The following is a 16,674-nucleotide window of genomic DNA, read 5'->3' as shown; positions in this document are numbered from 1 at the left end:
CTGCGGAGCATCTGGTTTCCCTACATTTCATTGAAAAATGGTCCCTTTTACATATACCTGTTTAAAAGTAATTTTTTGAACCTAAATGGTCAGGGACACCCTATTTTTTTTTCGACCAATTTGATTCACTTTCTTTAAAGATTAAAATAATTAAAAAAAAAGGCACTTCTGACAGAAACTTTATATAGGCCCAAGTCACCTCAACCTCATTTTATGGTTCATTTCAGTGATGAAGGTTAAAGTTACATGATAAGGTTTGTTTTTCACATACTGTATGGCCTTATTTTCATGGTAATTCTAAAAATTCCATTGTGGTCAGATTTTAAGTATGTTCGAAATATAGCATTGTCATAACGTTTACAATTTGGTTAGGGACCCCATTTCTTCTGGCTTGATGGGACGTCGTGTTGATAATGTTATTTCAAACCCGGTATTAAGTTCAATTCGGTAGGTCATATTAGGGAAAAGGGTAAAGGATTGTAGGTACGACATGAGAAACATTTCCGTTATCATCAGTGAAACGGATATTCCAAAACGGTCAACCAACTCGTTATGGGATCCGTACTGTGTGTTGTTTCAATCCCGTTTGAAACATTCTGACCTTGATTTATGTGCCAGACTAAGTATTCAACTTTATACTCTAATACCATAGTTGAAGGATGAAAGTGTGTTTAACATTATCAAACTGGTGATACTATGATAAAAATGCCAGCAAAACTGAAGTATACTATGAAGGTTTGGCTGAGCGTCAAAATCGATGAAATGTAAACTTTTATTGTTAAGCCTTGGAAAGTGTTCGTTCGTTCAACCACTCGGGCAGAATGAACCACTATGGGAGTATACATTAAAAATGATAGAATTTTTTCGTACTTTGCTAAAACGTGTTTATATTGTGATATCTAAAAATATAAAAATTATAGGTCACCGGGCATTTTCTCAAGCTACAGGTTGTAATAAAATGACACATTTCGTATGGATTTTACAGGAAGAAACAGCATTATATGATTAGAAGCTAAACTAAATGATATTATTGTAAAATAAAACACGAGAAAATCCTTTGAGAATATCAAAAGAAAAGATCGGGCCATCGTACGTTTTTCCCGGCTAAAATGTAAAATAGCAAAATTTCATGTAGATTCCTTCAGAAAATACTGTTGTTTTTAATTTTCTATTCTGTTCACATGATACAAGGATTTATATCTTGAGCATGTTTAGATAATACTATTATATATGATAGTCTCATTGATATGGACATAATTATAAATTAATTGTTAACAAAACTTTGAATTGAAAAAAAACTAAGGCGTTTCTACTTCAGGAATAGATTTGGCAAAAGCTGTATTTGGCAAAACTTTGAGGTATTTTTGGTCCTCAATGCTCTTCAACTTCGTTCTTTATTTGGCTTTTTTAACATTTTTTGATTCGAGCGTTACTGATGAGTCTTTTGTAGACGAAACGCCCGTCTGGCGTAAGTGTAAAATTTTAATCCTGGTATCTATGATGAGTTTATTTGTATCTCTCAATACATAAGTTTGCTCATCACGTTCCTGTCATTGGAATAAAATATCTGTATTGTTATCTTATCTTCCTTCATAGAGCATAAAAATAATTTTAAAAATGTTTCTGTTATAAGTTTTGTTAGTAGGGTATGTTATGAAGACAACAACAAATCAACATATAGAACTGAAAGAAAGAGCAAAATACAAAAGACAATATAATTATATTAACTGCCATAACACTCACAACTATTGCAGTGAAGATGATGACGACATATTTTTTTTTCATGAACTAAAATATCATTTATTATTGATGTGAGGTCTTCGCAGCATTAGAACCTAAACGGAAAAATATGAAAATAAAGTGAAAAAAATCACCAAAGGTCGCTGTCACATTAACAACAGATAATTACTAGTATCCACAAACATAATTTAAGATTAGATGACAATGAAAAGCCTGGATAGATAAAGACAACAGTAGTATACCGCTGTTCAAAAGTCATAAATCGACTGAGAGAAAACAAATCCGGTTACAAACTGAAACCGAGGGAAACACAACTATAAAGAAAATTAATAAAACAACAGAAACACTGAAGTGCAATAAAATAACAAACGACAATACAACTTACATATAAATGAACTATTAGATAACAACTGCCACTGAATAAATTCAACCACAATTTTCATTTCCCATAATTGTATAGATATTTTAGAATGAAATAACTTAATTTTAACCATATTTATTCTTAATGTACATGTATTATCTATAGGTTGATATGCTAATGTCAAACCAATGCTTAATAGATTATCAACTTAAAAAGTACTCTTTTTTTTTTCTAAATGCCTTAAAATATGATGTGGCCCATACCCATATGTTGACTATTTTATTATTTATTATGTCTGTTTAATAGTTCACACATCATTGTAAATATAACGGAGTTTGATGAGACTGTCAACAAAGTGAGAGGTTTAGCGCTTTAAAACCATGTTTAAACCACCATTTTCTATATTTGAAAATGCCTGTATCAAGTCAGGAATATGACAGTTCTTGTCCATTCGTTTTTGATGTATTTTGTCATTTGATTTTGCCATGTGATTATGGACTTTCCGGTTGGATTCTCCTCTGAGTTCAGTATTTTTGTGATTTTACTTTCTACATTGAAATTTTAGTGCAAAATCATGGCCAATTAAATTTGAAATAAAAGTGGTTCAAATGCAATTTGCATTTCTGTTTCTATTAAGCAACTTTACATTTAGCTGAAGCAAAAATAAATATCAAAACTGCTTTGTTTTGTAAAAGGTTGCCTACTTTTACAAAAGGTAATTTATGCTGATTGGTAGATTTTTGTTGTGACACCTACGCAGTAATTTCATCCTTGATACTAATAGCTATAACTAATGTATTGTTGATGAGTATTGCCAGTTTTCCTGCCGGAGGTCGGTGGTTCCTTTGGCACTTCGTGGGCCTAAACCAATAAAAACTGATCGCCGCTAAGTACTTTAGTAGCCAAAAGTGCTGACCCGAAAATTGCGTCAAACACTAACAATTCATGAACCATCTTTATATAACAATGCATGTATAGGTAACTATCCAGGAAGTGTATAATTGTGTTATTGCGTTTTGCTATAATTTCCATATAAAAAAGTATTGTAAGTAAATATAATTGCGAAAGTCTCAATTTATTTACCTGAATAAGGTAGTTTGATAGTATTAAGTACCTGGACCAGGCATAGAGATTCAAGGGATTTCATTGAGTTGCCAATCTCTGTGTATATATGTCTCTGTCACACCTATATATTTTGTTATATTTTTAATAAATTTATATCATGGTTTATATCAATATCACCACAGCCAAACATTGATACTTTATGTTATCATTACAGAAATTTTGTATATCTACTAAAGTTTTTTTTTACTCCACTCTGTATCATCTACCCAGTATCGCATACCCAGTATGCATACCCATCATCACACCACTTTTAAAACATCTCGCGATTGTTTTCGGATAGTCGCTTGAAATTTATGCAATTTGCACTATTTATTACCGCATCTCTGTCAAATAAAAGACCAAAGATTATATATTTAAATCTTTTTCCGAGACTACGCTAGGTCTCCAATGTTACGTCTTCCGTCTTAGGGACTGGTATCGGTTTCTCGTGGTGATACAGCATACGATTCAGATTTTGAAATTTATAATTATACATTTATAAATCAAATTTGAGATTTTGGGTCAATAGTTGCAACTGAAGATAACAAGGGGACACAGAAAAGACAAAAAGACAAACAAAAAAATACGAAAATAAGTTCATTAATTAACTTTAAACATTTTCCTTTCCCACACTTTTCTTGAAATGAATAGTAGTTCTATTATGATATTTATAGAAAACGAATCAACATAGTGCAAAGTTACAACTGTTACACTTTTTTTCATTTCATTTCTATTTTGATTTATTTCCAGATTTTAACAGAAAAAACTCACATACGAACCCGCCTCGAGATTTTCAATTACCTCTGAAGAAGAAAAATGTAGAAGATCGAGACATTGACATGGCATTTAACAAGTACAGTCATGATGATATAGACAATCCACCATCATCACCTGAAAGTGATACTAGTAAGATTTACTAATGGTCACCAATTATTAGGTCCCCGCCTTTAGGCGTGTCGCCCTATAGTGATCAGTCTGTCCGTCCGTTTGTCCGTTCGAAGTTTACGAAATAAAATGCAAAAAAGAAGACTAAGTCCATAAAAATAATGTTTAATTCATTCATTAATGTAAGAAATACATCATTAATAATTAGGGCCCCACCTTTAGGCGGGTCGCCCTATAGTGATCAGTGCGTCCGTCCGTCCGTCCGTCCGTCCGTCCGTCCGTCCGTCCGTCCGTCCGTAACACTTTAACTTTGTGTCCGCTCCATATCTAGAGAACCGTTATGATTTCATACTTTATACTTTACATGTTTATTAACCACCACCAGAGGGCGTGTCATGATGTATGTACAACTTACTAGGTCAAAGGTCAAGGTAAAAAAACTTTGGTTTCAGTTGACAACCCTGTGTCCTGTGGTGAAGATCGTGTCCGCTCTATATCTTGAGAACCATTATGATTTCAAAGTTTATACTTGACATGTATATGAACCAACACCAGAGGGAGTGTCATAATTTATGAACGACTGCCTAGGGCAAAGTTCAAGGTCAAAAACTTTGGTTTCAGTTGACAACCCCATGTCCTATGGTAAAGATTGTGTCCGCTCTATATCTTGAGAACCGTTATCATTTTAAAGTTTATACCTAAAATGTATATAAACCAAAATCAGAGGGTATGTCATAATTTATGTACAACTTCCTAGGTCAAAGGTCAAGGTCAAAAACTTTGGTTTCAGTTGACAACCCAATGTCCTATGGTAAAGATCGTGTCCGCTCTATATCTTGAGAACCGTTATCATTTTAAAGTTTATACTTGACATGTATATAAACCAACACCAAAGGGTGTGTCATAATTTATGTGCAACTTCCTAGGTCAAAGGTCAAGGTCAAACACTTTGGTTCAATCTCAATGATATCTAGTTTTACTCTGCAGTAAACTTAGTTTACTTATATTGCCGTAGACCGATTGTATCTTTATTTATCACTTGAACATTAGTGCTCCATTATACATGAAACTTTACTCAGTGTTAGTTATAAAATTATCAAACATGATTGGATATTTGGCCACAAAAAAGCGAACAATTTAAAGTTGACCGACATAAAGTACTGTGAATTCTACACTGTAAACTTAATAATATCTATCAATTTGCAAGGGATCAGTAAATATGCAGGTATGGTAACACAAGAAAGGGTATTAGCTTTCTCGTTTTTATCAGGTTTTCAGCTTTGTTGTTTAAGTCTCCTCGCATGAAATTGTACACATAACCCATGAAAAAAGTTAAAACAAAAGTGCATTCGGTATTTTCAAATATATAGATTATAAACCATTATTGACAATTGGGCAACTGCATATATTAGAGGCAATGTTTGTTGTCAGTATACGAAGAAGTTGACATTTTCTGATTGCAGATTTCCCCATTTTTTGCCATTTTATATGGAACGCCATGACTGCCTTATGTTAATGATCAGCATTATATGCAGTGCTCACACCATTATATTAAGTGCTCACAACATTATATTAAGTGCTCACAACATTATATTATGTGCTCACAACATTATATTAAGTGCTCCCAACATTATATGCAGTGGTCAAAGCATTATATGAAGTGGTCAAAACATTATATGCAGTGGTCACAACATTATATGAAGTGATCACAACATTATATGAAGTGATCACAACATTATATGAAGTGATCACATTATATGAAGTGCTCACAACATTATATGAAGTGCTCACAACATTATACGTTTTTTGTTGTATGATGAGATTGATGTATGATGAGATCATTCGGTAAACATCGTTTTTTAGCGGAAATTACCGAATCCATAATTTGTAAATTACGGTAATGCCCAGCAAACAAATTTAAACAGTTATTAATGTTTGGTGCAAAATAACTAGTTTGTGAATTTAAATTCTTTTAAGAATATAATTCGGACTACGCCGCATTTTTGCGCCTGTCCCAAGTCAGGAGCCTCTGGTCTTTGTTTTTCTTATATTATTTTAATTTTAGTTTCTTGTGTACAATTTGGAAATTAGTATGGCGTTCATTATCACTGAACTAATATATATTCGTTTATGGGCCAGCTGAAGGACGCCTCCGGGTTCGGGAATTTCTCGTTACATTGAAGAACTGTTGGTGACCTTCTGCCGTTGTTTTTTCTATGGAGTCGGGTTGTTGTCTCTTTGATACATTCCCCATTTCCATTCTCGATTTTATGCTATACATAAAAGTCAAATTAGTTTCGACAATTTTCCATTTTTTTCCCCGTGAGTGATCCCTATCCATGAGAAAGAAGCCCCACAGAAACAATCAAGATCCGCCGTCAAAAGTAACTTTCCAGATAACGAAAAAAATATTATCCCTATGTCGAGCTTTCTGCAACATAAGTTGCAGGCTCGACAAAATCTAAGTAAATTTTTAGATTCAACATATTAAAGAACCCCAAGGATCAATTTTTGTTAAAATCAAACTAAGTTTAATTTTGGACCCTTTGGACCTTCATGTAGACCAATTTGAAAACGGGACCAAAAATTAAGAATCTACATACACAGTTAGATTTAGCATATTAAAGAACCCCAATTATTCAATTTCTGATGAAATCAAACAAAGTTCAATTTTGGACCCTTTGTGCCCCTTATTCCTAAACTATTGGGACCTCCCAAAATCAATCCCAACCTTCCTAATGTGGTCATAAACCTTGTGTTTAAATTTCACTGATTTCTATTTACTTATACTAAAGTTATTGTGCGAAAACCAAGAATAATGCTTATTTGGGCCCTTTTTTGGCCCCTAATTCCTAAACTGTTGGAACCAAAACTCCCAAAATCAGTCCCAATTTTCCTTTTGTGGTCATAAACCTTGTGTCAAAATTTCATAGATTTCTATTCACTTAAACTAAAGTTATAGTGCGAAAACCAAGAAAATGCTTATTTGGGCCCTTTTTGGCCCCTAATTCCTAAAATGTTAGGACCAAAACTCCCAAAATCAATCCACACCTTCCTTTTGTGGTCATAAACCTTGTGTCAAAATTTCATCGATTCTTGCGTCGTCGTCGTCCGAATACTTTTAGTTTTCGCACTCTAACTTTAGTAAAAGTGAAGTGAAAAAAAAATGGGGGGGAGGGGGGGGGGAGGGTTCAATTTTTCTCATTTCAGATTTCATAGATAAAAAGATAATTTCTTCAAACATATTTTTGAGAGGATTAATATTCAACACTATAGTGAATTGCTCAAAGGCAAAACAAAAATGTTAAGTGCATTAGACCACATTCATTCTGTGTCAGAAACCTATGCTGTGTCAACTATTTAATCACAATCCAAATTTAGAGCTGAATACAGCTTGAATGTTGTGTCCATACTTGCCCCAACCGTTCAGGGTTCAACCTCTGCGGTCGTATAAAGCTGCGCCCTGCGGAGCATCTGGTTGTGTTTTGGTCTATTTTTCTTAAACTATAAGTAATAGGTCAACTATATTTGTTGTATTGAAGCATTGTTAGCTGTACATGTCTGCCTGGCATGGTTCATCTGGCTTGACCTAATTTTCATGGTTTATTGGTCTTTGTTTAGCTATCTTGGTTAATGTTAAGTTTATGTGACAGTTGTAATAAAGCTTTATAATTAGGACTATCAACATAATATCAATGATTAGTAAAGAAGGCGAGACATTTTAGTGTGTGCACTCTTGTTTGATTATGGGCCCAGTTTTCAAGTTGGTCCAGATCGGGGTCCAAAATTAAACTTCAACAAAAAATCAATATATGGGGTTCTTCAATATGCTGAATCTAACCATGTATTTAGATTTTTAATATTTAGGACCGGTTATCACATTGGTCCACATTGAAGTCTAAAGAGTCCAAAATTGAACTTTATTTGATTTCATCAAAAACTGAATTCGTGGTTTCTTTGATATGATGAATCTAACCATGTATTTAGATTTTGGATATTGGAATACCACAAGGGATGGTAAGAATTGTCTTTGGGAGTTATGGCTCAAACCGTTAAGGTATAAGGTGCAAAAAGGGGAAAAAAGGGTTTCCAGGTTAATGGACAATTACTTAAGTACAAAACATAATTTAAAAGCAGTGTAAGGTTGGTAATTGAAACTAATTTTAATAGCTCACCTAAACTGCTCTTAAATTATGTATATTGGAAATTTGCCAAAAACTTTGTTATTAATAAATTCCATTGGAAATTTGCCAAAAACTTTAGTTAAATGAACTTCATTGGAAATTTGCCAATATAAAATGTTGCGTTGGAATCATCTTTATTTGTCCAGAATAGTAATCAATTAAACTTAAATCATGACTGTATGACATTTTATATTTTATTATGTATTTAAATGAGTAGTTATTGTTGAAAACTCCATTAGAAATTTGAATTGAGATCATTTTTGGAATAAGGGAAAGGGGGAGCTCTTGTCTATTTATTAGTTGTTGTCACTTATTAAAAATTTTGTTATTAGTTTTTGAAAGCAGATTTATCATTAGAGGCTTTTATGCTTAAGACGGTGAAATGTTAAACAATCTGGGAGTCTGAAACTTTTCTCATATTCTGACTACAAGTCGTGCTTTGAAACCTGAAACCTTGTATGGCTTTGTAACAATTGAAAGAACTTTTTTATTTATCATTTTTGCCTTGAATATGTACTGACATCTTGTTTTCCCAGTAAGTTTATACCATACAGTGAGTTTACAATGTCATTTTCGGTGTCAGATGACAGCTAATTGTACGTTGGTTCCAAAAATTTATGGTTTCTGTACACTTCTGTTTGAAATAATGTGTATCAATGCTTTTTCCACATAAATACATATAATAAAATGTTTTACAAGTGAATTTTCGTCAAATTTTTGAACATATTGTAATTTGTACAGGCACTTTTTGTACAAATTACTGTAAAATTACAATTTGTACATAGACAAAATACAAATTATAATTTGAACAATTTTTTTATACAATTATAATTTGTACAAAATAATAACTTGTACACAACATATATATATATAATATCCATGCACGTTTGTGTTCACTTGTGTTGTTGAAATTGGAGATTTTTCAACTTTTTGAGACTGACATTCGTGTCGTTCCGACTAATCTAGTTTTAGGTGAAAATGTATCTGGCTATTGTGTTTTAAGAACTACCGTTGTGGTTTGTGAGCTTCCTAAAGAATAATTGAAAGTGAAACAATGGTAACCCATTTGATTGACTGATTCGATCTAAATAAAAAGACTAACGTACGCACGAAAATCACATACATTATTTCGAATTGATGCTTTTTTTTTGTGAGTTTTATTTATTTTGATATACTTGGCTAAATTTGATAAGATATATGATAGTTTAAGCCCTATTTAATCACGGGTAATCATAACGCTGTCACATGTTTTATATATCGATATAGTTCCTCAAATTAACATGAAAAGTATCCTTGTCACTTTTGGTCGTCCTGTATTGTTTTACTTTAACTAATAATTGATTAGGTCTTTCCTAAAAGAGGATGTAAATAACATAAAGGCTGCCCATTTTGATGACTTATGAAAATTTAGATACAGAAGGGAAAAAAAATGAAAATAAAAACAAATGTGTAACGTTAAATTTCAACATAGAAACTATACTTTCATAAATTCATACTGGTAAATAATTTACTTTTAGTTTCCCTTGGTGCTTTAGAAATATCTCTGCTGTATGATTCTAATGACAATGCACTGCATTGTACAGTTGTTCGTGCTAGGGTAAGTATTTATTGAGTATGCCACACTATTTGTACATTTGACAGTTGTATACGGGCACAGTCATTATACAATAATAAAAAAACACACCTCTTCTCTGATGATATAAGAGAAAACAGCAATGGAATATCTCAAAGTAATGTACATAAGACAAGTGAATCAAGCCTTTAGTTTTCCTGTGTGAATGGTTTTACACTTGATATTTTGGGGCCCTTTATAGCTTGCTGTTCGGTGTGAGCCAAGGCTCCGTGTTGAAGACCGTAATTTGACATATAATGGTTTACTTTTACAAATTAGAAAACTTTGATGGAGAGATGTCTCATTGGCACTCCTACCACATATTCTTTTATCTACAAATCCACACTATTTGTGAATAATTGGAAACAGTTTGTCAGTTAACTGAAATACTACAATTAATATTTACATAAGAAGCAAATGTATTATGCATGTTACTTTTCGGTAACATTTATTGTTAAGGCAGGAATGGAACAAATATTAAATCACATGTCATGATGCCTGAAAATATGCTTACTACAGGTATTAAGAAGTATTTATTGTTCCCTGATAGAAATTTTTAAATTGGAAGAAGAAATTTAAAAATTTGATCAATAATTGTATTCGCTTTAATGTTTCAGGCATTAAAGGCCATGGACTCAAACGGACTCTCAGATCCATATGTAAAACTGCATTTACTGCCTGGTGCAAGTAAGGTAATACACAAAGATGCACAATTGAAGGCTTTTGAAATATAATAAAAATACTATAAGGGCCATTGGCTACGAATTGGACAAAAAATGAAATATACTTTTTTTTGTTCTTAACATTTATAAAAGAAAATTGACGAATAGATATACGGCTATTAGCAATCATTTTGGTGCCATTTCGCCAAAATAAGCTGTAACTCCAAACCATCACCATTGATTTGCAAGTCAATAGTTCGGCTAATTTGGATCCGTATCCATATGAAGCTTTAAATGACCTTCAAAGGAGATGGCTGTGCATATACCCATTCATTAAAAGAAAAGAATTTCTACATTGAAAAGTGAAACAAAGATCCATTAGAACAATTTTTCGCTGACAAATTCGGCCCACATCTGAATTTTAAGATGATCTTAAAATGCGCGTGAAATGATGATACGTTATTGCAAACCCATGCATTATTAATTGTTCCTTTTTTGAACTTTTAATAATTTGAATATTCGTTTGTAAACAAAACAAAATATCTATGAACATTATATATCTACCAAAAAGAGGAGCGGTTTGTACAAAAGCTGTATTTACAATGTGCAACCTATAATTTCATACATCTGTTTATCATTCAAACAACAAACCTTCAGCAATGATTTGAATTATTGGTTCTATACCTTATTATACAATTTATTGTCATTATTGAATAAATAGTATTCATTTAATCACTCTGTATCTACACAACATAAAATCATTCTGTGAATTATATCTCAAAGATGAACGATTAAGGACTAAAAGGATTCATTGCTTTGCAAAGAAAAGACAAATTAAAATATTTATAAAATGCAAGCAGGGTCCATTTATAAAAAAATCAATGTTATAATTATCTGCTAAAGTAAATAACTTAAGTTAATATAAGTTATAACTTCAATGAATTGCTGCATATTAAAAACAATAACTCTAACTAACCTGGTAATTTTCTACAATAAAAATGTTTATTTCCTATTATAATGCTGTTTAAAAGTGTAATTCATATGTAAATGAATTTGAACATAGGATGTTTTTCTCATTAAGAATGGTGACAGAGGCTAAGTTTTCAATTTGACCATCTTCGCTCTTGTCTTTTTGGAGTAAATCTTTAAAACAATATACAATCGTTAAGGTGTCGGAATTTAGCTAAAGTTTGCATTTTTTATTTACGTAAGACTATTCGCATATCTTAAAAGTGTGTAACTGTTCCCGACCATAGGAGTATTTGGACCATACGCATATGGGCATGACCATATACTCATATGGATATTAACGAGCCAGACCATATGAGTATTTAGAAGATAAGGTATTTAATGAAAATAATCTTATGTCCTTAAAATTATACAAAATCGGTTCCTAGTATGAACTTAAATTGATAACACTTATTTCTATAGGCAAACAAACTGAGAACCAAAACAATACACAAGACATTGAATCCTGAATGGAATGAAACACTGACATATTATGGTATTACTTCAGATGACATGATCAAAAAGACACTTCGGTAAGCATTGTTGTTATTGATACAGAAACCTATACACAGACAAAATTTACTTTCATAATATTTTATGGAAAATTTGTAGAGTAAAACTCATGTTGTTCAGGGAAATTACTTGTATTTTGAAGCAAACATGTAAGCTATGATAAATAAAAAAACTCAAATTTTAGTATCAGAACCTTTGGTTGGTATAAGTCACCATTTACTTAAACAAACTGCATTGTTCAAGAAAATCTAATTTTAAATCAGAGATTTTTGTTGAGCCTGTGACTGAAGTTCCAGAAAGCTGGACATAGGGATAGTGATCCGGCGGCTTTACCTATCTTCTTAAAAGCTTTATATTTTAGAAGGTAGGAGACCTTGATGCTTCATACTTAGTATAACGTTGCCTTATAATACGAAGTTTCCGTCTGTCACATGTCCATCGTCCTTGACCTCATTTTCATGGTTGAGTGACTACTTGAAAAAAAGGTTTAGATTTTTTATAATGTTAATTTCTCTCTTATAATGAGTAACATGATAACTATATTTAGTATGTCCTCATGTCCACCAGACAGTTTTCATTTGACCTTGACCTCATTTCATGGATCAGTGAACAAGGTTAAGTTTTGGTGGTCAAGTCCATATCTCAGATAATTTGAGTGATGGGTCTAGTATATTTGGTGTATGGAAGGATTGTTAATGTGTACGTGTCCAACAGGCAGGTGTCATCTGACCTTGACCTCATTTTCATGGTTCAGTAGTTATAGTTAAGTTTTTGTGTTTTGGTCTGTTTTATACGCCCATTTGCTGGACGTATCATGGTATACCGTTGTCCTTCAATCTGTCCGTCCATCTGTCGTCAACATGTCGGACATTTACGCAAAAACTCTTTACCCAATTTGCATAAAACTTTGTTGAATTGTTTATATCTATTGACAATATATATATATAAATTTTAGATTTTACGTTTCAGAGTTATGGGGTTTTATTCCTTCTAAAAATGGTGATTTTCCAGTTTTTGGACAATAACTCAAAAATGCTTTCACCAACTAGAAATGTTGGTTATTTGTTCAATTTATTGACATGAGCTCCATTTGGATTTTCATAAATTTTATATTTTACGTTTCTGAGTTATGGGGTTTTATTCATAAAAAATGGTGATTTTCCAGTTTTTCGGACAATAATCAAAACTGCTTTCAGCAGTTCTCATAAAACTTTGATGAATAATTGATGTCTATTGATGTAAGGTCCCTTTAAAATTTAATTGATTTTACATTTTACATTTCCGAGTAATGGGGTTTTATTCATTTAAAAAGGGTTTTTTTCCAGTTTTTGGACAAGAACTCAATAATGCTTTCAACAATTCTTATGATACTTTAGTGAACTGTTGATATCTATTGATGTAAGTTCCCTTTAGAATTTTAAAATTTTAGATTTAACATTTTCGAGTTATCTGTTTTTAGCCATTAGAAATGGCGGGGGGGGGGGGGGGTCCAACTTTTTGACAATAACTCAAGAATGCTTTCAGCAATTCTGATGAAACTTTGGTGAATTGTTGATATCTAGTGATGTAAGCTCCTGTTAGAAATTTATTTATTTTATATTTAACATTTCCGAGTTAGTGGTTCTTACTCATTGAAAAAAAGGGGGGGTGGGATTTTCCAGTTTTCAGACAATCACTCAAAATGCTTTTAGCACTTCTTATGAAACTTTGGTGAATTGTTTATATCTATTGATGTAAGCTCCGTTTATATATTAATATATATTTTTAATTTATTTGCTTATATAGTCCTACTAAGAGTTGTGCAACAGCACAGTGTATTGCACAACAGCAAGAAATCTGTAATTGAATATATATTCAATTTATATAACCAATTTCAAGTTTTTAGACAGCATTTATTCAGAAACCTATAATATGTCAAATATTTAATTACAATCCAAATTCAGACCTGTATCAAACTGGAATATTGTGTCCATTTTAGCCCCAACTGTTCCGGGTTGGACCTCTGCGGGCGTATCCAGCTGCGCTCAGCGAAGCAGTTTATTCTTGTACTGTATGCAATATGTCTACTATATTTGGTGTATGGAAATATTTTATGATGAACATGACAGTCTCGCAGGTTTAATTTGACCTTGACCTCATTTTCACGGTGCATTGCACAATGTTTAGTTTAAGTTTAAATTATTATTTATTGTGGATTGGGAAACATTTAATTGCAACTTATATGAATCCCTCTCCACTGTACGGTTTCAAGTGCTGCCTTGTATCGGCATTAACCTAGTCTTTTTCGAAATCTACAAGGGTGTCTCACGTGCAAGAGATATGGCTTTCTCATAATAGTTATTAAAGGTACCAGGATTATAATTTAGTACGCCAGACGCGCGTTTCGTCTACATAAGACTCATCAGTGACGCTCAAATCAAAAATATTTATAAACCCAAACTAGTACAAAGTTGAAGAGCATTGAGGATCCAAAATTCCAAAAAGTTGTGCCAAATACGGCTAAGGTAATCATAACACGGGTTTGGCATTTATCGTGCCCTTCCGACGGACTATTATCGTTTCTCAAGACCATACTCGCAAATGGTGTCGAGGGGGAGCCGAAAATTCAGTCCCTGAAGTTTTCTCCCCGAACTTGGGATCGAACCAGGAACCTTTGTGTTAGTAGTCCGATGCACTAGCCATTACACCACAGCTCTCCTAAGCATGTTAAGTTTTAATGTTTTAATCTGTTTTTATACGAACGTAAAAATTGAAATTTTTTTGGTCGTATATATATTGGTATCACGTTGGCGTCGTTGTCTCGTCCGAAGACATTTGGTTTTCGCACTCTCACTTTAGTAAAAGTAAATAGAAATCTATGAAAGGAGTAGGGGCAATAAGGCCCTTATTTGGCCCAAAAATTACTTCAAATTTAAAAGTTATCATACATTTTTTTTAAAATAACTGTACAGTATCTAAGGTACAAGGTATTCCGAAAAACAAAACAATTTTGGACATTGAACAAGTTACCATGGCAATAAATCATGACTTAATTTGCATAATTTGTAAAAATTCTTTGTTTTTCATCAAATTTTTAAGTATATTTTAGATTGAAAAAGTATGTTCGCACCCAAGAAACAACTTTATTTTTGGTGAGATTTTGTCAATAGTTATAATTAAGCTTCTGTTAAATTATTTTGTTGTTTCTTGGCTGTGCATAATGTTTCCACAAGAGAAATTTCTTAATGTTGACCCTTTGCATTTCTAAACATTATGTGCCTATTTGAAAAAGTTATCAAACATTTTATTTTCTAGGGCCAAAACAAGGCCTTACTGCCCCTTATCCTTTAAACACACAAGGTTTATGACCATAAAAGGAAGGTTTAATAATTTTGGGTGTTTTGGTCCCAACAGTTTAGGAATTAGGGGTCAATAAGGGCCCAAAGTCATTTTTCTTGGTTTTCGCACAATAACTTTAGAATTAGTAAACAGAAATCTATGAAATTTTAACATAAGGTCTATGACCACAAAAGGAAGGTTGGGATTGATTTTGGGAGTTTAAGTCTAAACAGTTTAGGAATTAGGGACCAAAACAGGTCCAAAAATAAGCATTTTTCTTGGTTTTTGCACAATAACTTTAGTATAAAGTTAATAGAAATCTATGAAATTTTAACATAAGGTTTTTGATCACAGAAGGAAGGTTTGGATTGATTTTGGGAGTTTTGGTCCCAACGAATTAGGGGCCAAAAGGGTCCAATATTAAACTTTGTTTGATTTCATCAAAAATTGAACTAATGGGGTTCTTTGATATACCGAATCTAACCGTCTATTTGGATTCTTAATTTTTGGTCCCGTTTTCAAATTGGTCTAAATTAAGGTCCAAAGGGTCCAAAATTAAACTTAGTTTGATTTTAATAAAAATTGAATTCTTGGGATTCTTTGATATGCTAAATCTAAACATGTACTTAGTTTTTAAAGCAATTGCTTTTATGCCGTCGCGTATGGCCATCTTTGTGACCCAGATCAGAGACTCCGCCCAGATCAAGCCATAGTATTTTGTTAAACAGGCTCCTTGTCAGTCATTCTTTAACACCTATGTATGTTTTCTAATGCAATACATAGCTTGAAACTTTAAAAAAAAGTTAATGGATTTAAGAAGTTTCAGAATATGTTCTTGTAGATGTATTTTTGTATTTAAAGGGTCAACCGTTTGACTATCAAATAACATAGAAGTCCGAGTGAAAAAAAGTACATTTTTATAAATGCGATTCCGTTTTCCGCCGTTCGTACGATGTTTCAACAAAATATGGATTCATTTCAGTTGTTGATTTAGTATTGAAAATTTAACTGAATTATCTCCTAATAAATACGGTTTTTATGTTTAATTTGTGTTTCTTTAAGAGGTCAGGTGCTCTTGTTCATTCATAAAATTATCGTTCATTCATACATTTATCGTAAAATCAAAATCACTACACAGGTTAATGCGTAGTGTCAAATTATTACCTGTAATCTAAAAATAGACAAACTTTATTTGCGCAAATAATTTAGCGGAACGAAACCCTTGTTGAAAACACATAACAATAAGTTCGTTTTCCTTTTCTGTCAAAACTCCGTAATATTTATCGA

General features: G+C 32.5%; 1 protein-coding gene across 5 annotated transcripts in view; it reads left to right on the top strand.

The window, feature by feature from the left end:
• Positions 1-16,674, top strand: part of LOC143076161 (rabphilin-3A-like) — a 111,178-nt gene that overhangs the window by 65,774 nt on the left and 28,730 nt on the right. For all 5 annotated transcript variants that reach the window (XM_076251842.1, XM_076251844.1, XM_076251840.1 and 2 more), the window contains 4 exons: positions 3,956-4,111; positions 9,792-9,871; positions 10,504-10,578; positions 11,980-12,089. In XM_076251842.1, coding sequence (XP_076107957.1) covers positions 3,956-4,111; positions 9,792-9,871; positions 10,504-10,578; positions 11,980-12,089 — 421 coding nt within the window. The remainder of the gene's footprint in view (positions 1-3,955; positions 4,112-9,791; positions 9,872-10,503; positions 10,579-11,979; positions 12,090-16,674) is intronic.

The sequence above is a fragment of the Mytilus galloprovincialis genome, chromosome 5 (genome assembly GCF_965363235.1).
Source record: "Mytilus galloprovincialis chromosome 5, xbMytGall1.hap1.1, whole genome shotgun sequence".
NCBI classification, from domain to species: Eukaryota; Metazoa; Mollusca; class Bivalvia; order Mytilida; family Mytilidae; genus Mytilus; species Mytilus galloprovincialis.
The sequence above is the reverse complement of the archived record's forward strand: the minus strand, read 5'-3'. Positions and strand labels throughout refer to the sequence as shown.